The 12036-nt window shown below is 38.3% G+C and overlaps 1 protein-coding gene across 1 annotated transcript in view; it reads left to right on the forward strand.

Moving 5' to 3' along the window:
• The window catches only part of Ugt2b35 (UDP glucuronosyltransferase 2 family, polypeptide B35), a 37505-nt gene that overhangs the window by 18655 nt on the left and 6814 nt on the right, over positions 1 to 12036 (forward strand). The window contains exons 4-5 of the mRNA NM_001004271.1: positions 4197 to 4284; positions 5324 to 5543. Coding sequence (NP_001004271.1) covers positions 4197 to 4284; positions 5324 to 5543 — 308 coding nt within the window. The remainder of the gene's footprint in view (positions 1 to 4196; positions 4285 to 5323; positions 5544 to 12036) is intronic.

Genomic DNA, 12036 nt, shown 5'->3' on the forward strand with positions numbered 1-12036 from the left:
TTTTATGTATGTAGGTGCGCTTGTATTTGGGGCATAGATATTTATGATTGAGAGTTCATCTTGGTGGATTTTTCCTTTGATGAATATGAAGTGTGCTTCCTTATCTTTTTCGATGAATTTTAGTTGAAAATTGATTTTATTTGATATTAGAATGGCTACTCCAGCTTGCTTCTTCTGACCATTTGCTTGGAAAGTTGATTTCCAGCCTTTCACTCTGAGGTAGTGTCTGTCTTTGTCTCTGAGGTGTGTTTCCTGTAGGCAGAAGAATGCAGGGTCCTCGTTGCGTATCCGGTTTGTTAATCTATGTCTTTTTATTGGGGAGTTGAGGCCATTGATGTTGAGAGATATTAAGGAATAGTGATTATTGCTTCCTGTTATATTCATATTTGGATATGAGGTTATGTTTGTGTGCTTTTCTTCTCCTTGTTTTGTTGCCAAGACGATTAGTTTCTTGCTTCTTCTAGGGTATAGCTTGCCTCCTTATGTTGGGCTTTACCATTTATTATCCTTTGTAGTGCAGGATTTGAAGAAAGATATTGTGTAAATTTGGTTTTGTCATGGAATATCTTGTTTTCTCCATCTATGTTAATTGAGCCTTTTTTAGGATACAGTAACCTGGGCTGGCATTTGTGTTCTCTTAGGGTCTGTATGACATCTGTCCAGGATCTTCTGGCTTTCATAGTTTCTGGCGAAAAGTCTGGTGTGATTCTGATAGGTCTGCCTTTATATGTTACTTGACCTTTTTCCCTTACTGCTTTTAATATTCTTTTTTTATTTTGTGCATTTGGTGTTTTGACTATTATGTGATGGGAGGTGTTTCTTTTCTGGTCCAGTCTATTTGGACTTCTATAGGCTTCTTGTATGCCTATGGGTATCTCTTTTTTTAGGTTAGGGAAGTTTTCTTCTATGATTTTGTTGAAGATATTTACTGGTCCTTTGAGCTGGGAGTTTTCACCTTCTTCTATACCTATTATCCTTAGGTTTGATCTTCTCATTGAGTCCTGGATTTCCTGTATGTTTTGGACCAGTAGCTTTTTCCACTTTACATTATCTTTGACAGTTGAGTCAATGATTTCTATGGAATCTTCTGCTCCTGAGATTCTCTCTTCCATCTCCTGTATTCTGTTGGTGAAGCTCGTATCTAAAGCTCCTTGTCTCTTCTTTTGGTTTTCTATATCCAGGGTTATTTCCATGTGTTCTTTCTTGATTGCTTCTATTTCCATTTTTAATTCCTTTAACTTTTTGATTGTGTTTTCCTGGAATTCTTTCAGGGATTGTTGTGACTCCTCTCTATGGGCTGCTACTTGTTTATTTATGTTTTCCTGGAATTCTTTTAGGGATTTTTGCGATTCCTCTCTGTAGGCTTCTACTTGTTTATTAATGTTTTCCTGTGTTTCTCTAAGGGAGTTCTTCACATCGTTCTTAAAGTCCTCCAGCATCATGATCAAATATGATTTTGAAACTAGATCTTGCTTTTCTGGTGTGTTTGGATATTCCGTGTTTGCTTTGATGGGAGAATTGGGCTCCGATGATGCCATGTAGTCTTGGTTTCTGTTGCTTGGGTTCCTGCGCTTGCCTCTCGCCATCAGATTATCTGTAGTGTTACTTTGTTCTGCTATTTCTGACAGTGGCTAGACTGTCCTATAAGCCTGTGTGTCAGGAGTGCTGTAGACCTGTTTTCCTGCTTTCTTTCAGCCAGTTATGGGGACAGAGTGTTCTGCTTTCGGGCGTGTAGTTTTTCCTATCTACAGGTCTTCAGCTGTTCCTGTGGGCCTGTGTCTTGAGTTCACCAGGCAGGTCACTTGCAGCAGAAAAGTTGGTCTTACCTGTGGTTCTGAGGCTCAAGTTTGCTCATGGGGTGCTGCCTACGAGCTCTCCGTGGCAGCAGCAACCAGGAAGATCTGCGTCGCCCTTTCCGGGAGCTTCCGTGCACCAGGGTTCCAGATGGCGTTTGGTGTTTTCCTCTGGCATCAGAGATGTGTGCAGAGTGCAGTCTCTTCTGGTTTCCTAGGCATGTCTGCCTCTCTGAAGGTTTAGCTCTCCCTTCCATGGGATTTGGGTGCAGAGAACTGTTTATCTGGTAGGTCCCTTCAGGTTCTGGCGGTGTCTCAGACGCAGCAGACCTGCTGCTCCTGGGCCCTCCTTTTCGGGAACCCAGAGGCCGTATACAGTTTCCTCTTGGGCTAGGGATGTGAGCAGGGGTGGGCAGTGTTGGTGGCCTCTTCCACTCTGCAGCCTCAGGAGTGCCCACCTGACCAGGCGGTGAGGTCTCTCTCCCACAGGGTTTGGGAGCAGAGAGCTGCTGTGGGCAGGGATCCGTTGGTTTGGGACTCCCGCTAACCACCAGAGGTGCCTGGTCCTAGAGGAATTTTGCCTCTGTGTGTCCCGAGTTCACCAGGCAGATCTCTTGCAGCAGAAAAGTTGGTCTTACCTGTGGTCCCGAGGCGCAAGTTTGCTCATGGGGTGCTGCCTACGAGCTCTCCGGGGTGGCAGCCACCAGGAAGATCTGCGCCGCCCTTTCCGGGAGCTTCCGTGCACCAGGGTTCCAGATGGCGTTTGGTCTTTTCCTCTGGCGTCAGAGATGTGTGCAGAGTCTACAATAAGTCTTTAAGTGGCCATTTTACCAACATCAGCTTTTGTACAACAAGGATTCCTAGAGCAGCTAAATTGGCTCTATGTTTGTAGGTCGCTACATTTGTCCTTTAACTTCAGAAAGTCCATAACATTTTCTATCTCTCTTTGAGACTTGATTAATCTTTGTCAATCTTCATTGTCATTATCAGAAGTAACTGTTTTAGTAAGAACATTTAAATTTGTTCCCACTTTAATTATTTTTCAGTATCATCTTTGAGTCTCCCTATGAAATCAGCATAAGGCTATAAGGGACTTTGTATATCTTGTATATAGCTATATGTGAAGTCAAATTCCTTATCAGTTTTCATGCAGGCAGAAATAGCTTCATTCCTAACATTTAAGGGGGCTGAAGAAAGTATATTATGCAACTGATAATACCTGTCGATACCTATATACCAATCTCTGCCAACATGTTCATTGTGACATTTCTAGAATTCCCCTCAGCTGGTGAACACTTTCATGGGTTTTATCCAAAGGCCACATTTGGCACTGAGGAGATTTGAATTGACTAAAAAAAAAAAAACCACTTTAGGAATTACATTAAAATCATGTGACAAACATATAGACTCACTCCTATCTGCTCCTGGGAAGATATCATATACACAAACCAAAAACAACCTTCTGGTTTAAATAAACTGAGGCCACAAGACTTAATCTGTTTTCAGAAATCTACTGACATGACTCCCTTCCTGAACAGTGTTCCAACACTATACTATGCACCTTCATTCCTAGGATTGGCCAGATGATTCCATACTCCTATTGGCAAACACAATGACATACTCTCTAACAACTCCAGAGCAGAGAGAATTTTGAATGGGGAGCATCTGCCATAAGTAAATAATAAAAAATGAAATTCATTAAAAATAGCATAGAACAAGTGAATAAAAGTAAATCCTAAAGTATTTAAAAATGTAAAGACAATAAAACTAGAATATTAAACCTATCAAAATAATTTATATAAAATATAAATTATAAATACTGTGCCACACTTCTCTGTAGTTGGATTATGTCACCATTGTAATGAATTAAATACTTTGATGTATGAATGATTATTTTATTTTTCTAAATATCTCTGCTTAGAAAGTGATGGTTATGTTCATCCTGTCTTTTTTGGATACTTTTTATTTACATTTCAAATTTTATTCCCTTTCCCGATTTCCTGTCTAAATGTAAAAATAAACACAGAAACTGTTGACACACTATTGCTCAATCTTTTAAGTATTCCCGTTGCTCACTTCTGAATAACTCATCTACCCTATGAAACGTATGCAGCTAAATTTCCCCTTTAAAATGCTACATTTTTAATTATTTCTCCTTTGGAAATTATAATAATAACATTTCTCCCTTACCATTACTTCCTCTACACACTCTCATATCCATTCCCTTGCTCTCTTTTAAACCCATGACATCACTTTTCATTAACTGTTGGTAGATATACATATATATATATGAATGTATATGTGTATGTGTATATGTGTATACATATATATTCCTAAATATATCCTAAGTCTTTATAATGTCAAATTTATTTCCATCAACACAGATTATCTAACATTTAACAGGTTCTTTGGAGATTTGACGGCAAAAAACCACCCACCTTAGGACCCAATACCAGACTCTACAAGTGGCTTCCCCAAAATGATCTTCTTGGTAAGACTCTGGAAAACTAATGCTGAATCATGACTGACTCCCTCTGAGCCCTATACCTATCCTTGTTGAATTCAAAAGCTTCATATTACAGTTAGTGATATGATTATTTGAGAAAACAAGTTCTGAAATGCTTTTCATCTTTTTTCCTTTACTTTAAATTTATTATATCTTTCTCTTTTTTTCCATCTTTATTAAATTGGGTATTTCTTATTTACATTACAAATGTTATTCCCTTTTTCAGTCCTTTCTCTGATTCCTTTAACGGGAGTTCAGTGGTTTGCTGCTGGCATTCGCCTATGTATTTAGCGTATTCTGGCTGTGTGAATACGGCAAATACATAGACATTTCATCTTTTTAAACACTCATTTTTTCCTGGTTTCCATGGCAACATCCCCCCTAACTCCTCCACCTCCATTTCTATATGGGTGTTCCCGCCCATTACTGCCCTCCTCACAAGAATCCCGTTCACTGGGGTTCAGCCTTGGCAAGACCAAGGGCTTCCCCTCCCACTGGTGCCCTTACTAGGATATTTATTGCTACCTATGCAGTTGGAACCCAGGGTCAGTCTTTGGGTAGTGGCTTAGTCCCTAGAAGCTCTGATTGGTAGGCATTGTTGTTCATATGCGGTCTCAACCCCTTCAGCTTTTTCAGTCCTTTCTCTGATTCCTTTAACGGGGGTTCAGTGGTTTGCTGCTGGCATTCGCCTATATATATACCGTATTCTGGCTGTGTGAATACGGCAAATACATAGACATTTCATCTTTTTAAACACTCATTTTTTCTTATCTACTATGTACTTCCTGTGCTTCACTAGAAATGTGTATTTCATAGTTCAAGTGTCAAGTCACATGTGAATTTGCAAATATAGTACTCTGTAAATTTAGCTCTGTCTTGCTCGAAGACAGAAAGTCATTTCTGTGAAGTTATGAGTATAACAATCTTCATGAGGCAAATATCATTTCAGTTCCTCATAGTATACATTTCTCTTTTCGTTTCTAAGACTGCTCATTAATATTAGTGTGAATTCATCTTCTTCTAGGTCATCCAAAAACCAAAGCCTTTGTAACGCATGGTGGAGCCAATGGCATCTATGAGGCGATCCATCATGGAATCCCTATGATTGGCATTCCCCTATTTGGAGAGCAACATGATAACATTGCCCACATGGTGGCCAAAGGAGCAGCTGTGGAAGTAAATTTCAGGACAATGTCAAAGTCAGATATGCTCAATGCACTGGAGGAAGTCATAAACAATCCTTTGTGAGTATAGCCTTTGAAAGTGTGAGTCGTTTGTTTCTTTGTTTGTTCATTTATTTATTTACTTGGTTAGTTGTTTATTTATTGACCTTCTTCCTGAGGGACAAATGAGCAACGATTATCCTGAATGTAAAAATAATGGGAGAAGCAGAGACAAATTAGGGCATGATTCTGTTTATCCGTTAATCTCTCCTTTAGTTATTTTTTAAATTCCATGTTATCCTTTATATTTCTTTGCTATGTAAATAGCTCCATTTAAATATCAAAGCCTTCTGCTTCATCCTACACACTGCTGGACAAAGAGGCATGTGCCATCAAATCTGGCCGAGTTTTCTTTTCAATTTTTTTAGTAAAAAAAATCGATCAGAGTTTTAAAGATTATACAAAATGTAAATAGACAATGAGTAAAAACAAATGAAATATTAATTGTGGCTTCACATCGGTTACACAGAGAAGCCATAGAAATACATAATAATGGAGAAAGCTGAATGTTATAAAAGAGATATGCAACTTTTATGGCATATATAACTTTTATCATCAAAATACAACAGATATGAACATAAACATTAAGTGTATGGTTGGGTGTGCAACTATGTAACCCAATATTTTAGGATAAAAGCGAAAGCCTATTAGAGTAAAGCAAATGAGTATATCCACATTTTTTTGTTTTGTTTTGGTTTTTTTTTGTTTCTTTTGTTTTGTTTTTTACACTTTTTTTATAACTTCATTAAATTGGGTATTTTTTATTTACATTTCAAATGTTTTTCCCTTTCCTGGTTTCCTAGCCAACATCCCCTAAACTAACCCCTCTGCCAACCTTTCTATGTGGGGATTCCCCTCCTCATCCTCCCTCACATTACCACCCTCCCCCAAACATTCCCCTTCACTGGAGGTCCAGTCATGGCAGGGCCAAGGGCTTCACCTTCCACTGGTGCCCTTACTAGGCTATTCATTGCTACCTATGAATTTGGAGCCTAGGGTCAATCCATGTATGTTATGTAGTGGCTTAGTCCCTGGAAGCTCTGGTTGGTTGACATTGTTGTTTGTATGGGGTTTCAAGCCCCTTCAGCTCTTTCAGTCCTCTCTCTGATTCCTTCAACGGGGGTCCCATTCTCAGTTCAGTGGTTTGCTGCTGGCATTTGCCTATGTATTTGCTATATTCTGGCTATGTCTCTCAGGAGAGATATACACCCGGTTCCTGTCAGCCTGCACCTCTTTGCTTCATCCATCTTATCTAGTTTGGTGGCTGTATATGTATGGGCCACATGTGGGGCAGGCTCTGAATGGCTGTTCCTTCAGTCAGTGTTCTAAAAACTGCCTCCCTATACCCTCCTAATGGTATTCTTGTTCCCCTTTTAAAGAAGGAGTGAAGCATTTGCATTTTGGTCATCCTTCTTGAGTTTCATGTGTTCTATGCGTCTAGGATAATTTGAGCATTTGGGATAATATCCACTTATTGAGTGCATGCCATGCATGTTTTTCTGTGATTGGGTTACCTCACTCAGGATGATATTTTCCAGTTCCATTCATTTGCCTATGAATTTCATAAAGATATTGTTTTTGATATCTGAGTAGTATTCCATTGTGTAGATGTACCATATTTTCTGTATCCATACCTCTGTTGAAGGGAATCTGGGTTCTTTCCAGCTTCTGACTATTATAAATAAGGCTTCTATGAACATGGTGGAGCATGTGTCTTTGTTGTATGTTGGAGCATCTTTTGGGTATATGCCCAAGAGAAGTAGGTAAAGCTTGGTCCTCAAGTAGTGCAATGTCCAATTTTCTGCACAACCTCCAGACTGATTTCCAGAATGGTTGTACCAGTCTGCAATCCCACAAAAAATGGAGTAGTGTTCCTCTTTCTCCACAATCTCGAGAGTATTTGCTGTCACCGAAGTTTTTGACCTTAGCTATTCTGACTATTGTTAGGTGGAAACTCAGTGTGGTTTTGATTTGCATTTCCCTTATGACTAAAGATATTGAACATTTCTTTAGGTGCTTCTCAGTCATTGGAACTTCCTCAGCTGCGAATACTTTGTTTAGCTCTGAACCCCATTTTTTAAATAGGGTTGTCTTCCTGCAGTCTAACTTTGTGAATTCTTTGTATATATTGGATATAAGCCCTCTATCAGTTGTAGGATTGGTATATATCCTTTCCCAATCTGTTGGTTGTCGTTTTGTCCTAATGACAGTGTCCTTTGCCTTACAGAAGCTTTGCAATTTTATGAGATCCCATTTGTCGATTCTTGATCTTAGCGCATAAGCCATTGGTGTTTTGTTAGGAAATTTTCTCCAGTGCCCATGTGTTCGAGATTCTTCCCCACTTTTTCTTCCATAATTTTGAGAATATCTGGCTTGATGTGGAGGTCCTTGATATACTTGGACTTAAGCTTTTTACAGGGTGATAAGAATAGATCAATCTGCATTCGTATACCTTCTGGCCTCCAGTTGAACCAGCACCATTTGCTGAAAATCCTATCTGTTTTGCATTTGAAGATTTTGGTTCCTTTGTCAAAAATCAAGTAACCATAGGTGTGTGGGTTCATTTCTGGGTCTTTATTTCTATTCCACTGGTCTATCTGTCTGTCTTGGTACCAATACCACACAGTTTTTTATCACTATTGCTCTGTAATACTGCTTGAGTTCAGGGATAGTGATTAGCCTGAAAGTCCTATTATGGCCAAGGATAGTTTTAGCTATCCTGGGTTTTTTGTTATTCCAGATAAATTTGCAAATTGTTCTGTCTAACTCTATGAAGAATTAGATTGGAATTTTGATGGAGATTGCATTGAATCAGTAGATCGCTTTTGATAAAATGACCATTTTTACTCTATTAATCTGCCAAAACATGAGCATGGGAGATCTTTCCATCTTCTGAGATCTTCTTCAATTTCTTTCTTCAGCGACTTGCAGTTCTTTTTTTTTTTTTTATTAACTTGAGTATTTCTTATATACATTTCGAGTATTATTCCCTTTCCCGGTATCCGGGTAAACATCCCCCTCCCCCCTCCCCTTCCTTATGGGTGTTCCCCTCCCAACCCTCCCCCCATTGCCGCCCTCCCCCCACCAGTCTAGTTCACTGGGGGTTCAGTCTTAGCAGGACCCAGGGCTTCTCCTTCCATTGCAGTTCTTATCATACAGATCTTTTACTTGGTTGGTTAAAGTCACATCGAGGTATTATTTGGGACTATTATGAAGGGTGTCATTTCCCTAATTTCTTTCTCTGCTTGTTTCTCTTTTGTGTAGAGGAAGGCTACTGATTTATTTGAGATAATTTTATACCCCATCACTTTGCTGAAGGTGTTTATCAGGTTTAATAGTTCTCTGGTGGAAAATTTGGGGTGACTTAAATATACAGTCATATATCTGCAAATAGTGATATTTGTACCTCTTCATTTCCAATCTGTATCCCTTTGATCTACTTTTGCTGTCTGATTGCTCTGGCTAGGACTTCGAGAACTATGTTGAATAAGTAGGGAGAGAGTGGGTAGCATTGTCTAGTCCCTGATTTTAGTGGGATTGCTTCAAGTTTTGCTCCATTTAGTTTAATGTTAACAACTGGTTTGCTGTATATGGCATTAACTATGTTTAGGTATTGGCTTTTAATTCCTGTTGTTTCCAGAACTTTTATCATGAAGTGGTGTTGAATTTTGTCAAATACTCTCTCAGCATCTAATGAAATGATCCTGTGGTTTTGTTCTTTCAGTTTGTTTATATAATGGATGACGTTGATGGTTTTCTGTATATTAAACCATCCCTGCATGCCTGGGATGAAGCCTACTTGATCATGGTGGATGATTGTTTTGATGTGTTCTTGGATTCTGTTTGCAAGAATTGTATTGAGTATTTTCAATACAAAAGAATTCTTGCGTTGATATTCATAAGGGAAATTGGTCTTTAGTTCTCTTTCTTTGTTGGGTCTTTGTGTGGTTTAGGAAGAAAAGTAATTGTGGTTTCATAGAAGGAATTCGGTAGCGCTCCATCTATTTCAAATTTGTGGAATAGTTTGGATACTATTGGTATGAAGTCTTCTCTAAAGGTCTGGTAGAATTCTGCACTGAACCCATCTGGACCTGGGCTCTTTTTAGTTCAGAGACCTTTAATGAGTGCTTCTATTTCGCTAGGAGTTATGGGGTTGTTTAAATGGTTTATCTTTTCCATATTTAACTTTGGAACCTGGTATCTGTCTAGGAAATTGTCCATTTCCTGCAGATTTTCAAGTTTTGCTGAATATAGATTTTTGTAGTAGGATCTGATGATTTTTTGAATTTCCTCTGATTCTGTAGTTATGTCTCCCTTTTCATTTCTGATTTTGTTAATTTGGACACACTCTCTGTGTCCTCTGGTTAGTCTGGCTGAGGGTTTATCTGTCTTGTTGATTTTCTCAAAGAGCCAGTTTTAGTCCTGTCGATTCTTCGTATAGTACTTTTTTGTTTCTACTTGGTTAATTTCAGCTCTGAGTTTGATTATTTCATGCCTTCTACTCCTCCTGGGTGTATTTGCTTCTTTTAGTTCTAGAGCTTTTAGGTGTGCTGTCAAGCTGCTGAAATATGCTCTCTCCTATTTCTTTCTGCAGGCAGTGAGGGCTATGAGTTTTCCTCTTAGCACACTTTCATTGTGTCCCATAATTTTGAGTATGTTGTACCTTCATTTTCATTAAATTCTAAGAAGTTTTTAAATTATTTCTTTATTTCTTCCTTGACCAGGTTATCATTGAGTAGAGCATTATTCAACTTCCATGTATATGTGGGCGTTCTTTCCTTATCGTTTTTGAAAACCAGCTTTAGCTCGTGGTGGTCTGATAGGATGCGTGAGATTATTTCTATCATTCTGTATCTGTTGAGGCCTCTTTTGTTCCCAATTATATAGTCAGTTTTGGAGAAAGTACCATGAGGTCGTGAGAAGAAGATATATCCTTTTGCTTTAGGATAGAATGTTCTATAAATATCTGTTAAGTCCATTTGGTTCATAACTTCTGTCAATCTGTCTGTGTCTCTGTTTAATTTCTGTTTCCATAATCTGTCCATTGATGAGAATGGGATGTTGAAATCTCCTACTATTACTGTGTGAGGTGTAATGTGTGTTTTGAGCTTTAGTAAGGTTTCTTTTATGTATGTAGGTGCTCTTGTATTTGGAGCATAGATATTTAGGATTGAGAGTTCATCTTGGTGGATTTTTCCTTTGATGAATATGAAGTGTCCTTCTTTATCTTTTTTGATGGCTTTTGGTTGAAAATAGATTTTATTTGATATTAGAATGGCTACTCCAGCTTGCTTCTTCAGACCATTTGCTTGGAAAGTTGTTTCCCAGCCTTTTACTCTGAGTTAGTGTCTGTCTTTGTCTCCGAGGTGTATTTTCTGCAAAATGTTGGGTCTGCATTATGATCTCGTTTCTTAATCTGTGTCTTTTTATTGGGTAATTGAGTCCATTGGTGTTGAGAGATATTAAGGAACAGTGATTGTTGCTTCCTGTTATCTTTGTATTTGGGGGTGAGATTATGTTTGTGTGCTTCTCTTCTCTTTGTTTTGTTGCTAAATGATTAGTTTCTTGCTTGTTCTAGGCTGTAGCTTGCTTCCTTGTGTTGGCTTTACCATTTATTATCGTTTGTAGGGTTGGATTTGTAGAATGATATTTTATAAATTTGGTTTTGTCATGGAATATCTTGGTTTCTCCATCTATGTTAATTGAGAGTTTTGCAGGATACAGTAATCTGGGCTGGCATTTGTGTTATCTTAGGGTCTGTATGACATCTGTCCAGGAATTTCTGGCTTTCATAGTCTCTAGGGAGAAGTCTGGTGTAATTCTGATAGGTCTGCCTTTTTATGTTACTTGACCATTTTCCCTTACTGCTTTTAATATTCTTTCCTTGTTTTGTGCACTTGGTGTTTTGACTATTATGTGATAGGAAGAGTTTCTTTTCTGGTCCAATCTATTTGGAGTTCTGTAGGCTTCTTGTATGTTTATGGGTATCTCTTTCTTTAGATTAGGGAAATTTTCTTCTATGATTTTGTTGAAGATATTTACTGGTCCTTTGAGTTGGTAGTCTTCAGACTCTTCTATACCTATTATCCTTAGGTTTGATCTTCTCATTGAGTCCTGGATTTCCTGTATGTTTTGGGCCAGTACTTTTTTCCATTTTACATTATCTTTGATAGTTTTGTCGATGATGTCTATGGAATATTCTGCTTCTAAGATTCTCTCTTCTATCTCTTGTATTCTGTTGGTGTTGCTTGTATCTACAACATCTTGTCTCTTCCTTTGGTTTTCTATATCCAGGGCTGTCTATCTTTGTGCTTTCTTCATTGTTACTATTTCAATTTTCAATTCCTTTACCTGTTTGATTGTGTTTTCCTGTAATTCTTTCAGGGATTTTTCTGTTTCTTCTCTAAGGCCTTCCACTTGTTTACTTGTGTTTTCCTGCATTTCTCTCAAGGAGTTCTTTATGTCTTTCTTAAAGTCCTCCACCATCATGATCAAATGTGATTTTAAATTTAGA

Source organism: Rattus norvegicus, chromosome 14 (genome assembly GCF_036323735.1).
Source record: "Rattus norvegicus strain BN/NHsdMcwi chromosome 14, GRCr8, whole genome shotgun sequence".
NCBI lineage: Eukaryota > Metazoa > Chordata > Mammalia > Rodentia > Muridae > Rattus > Rattus norvegicus.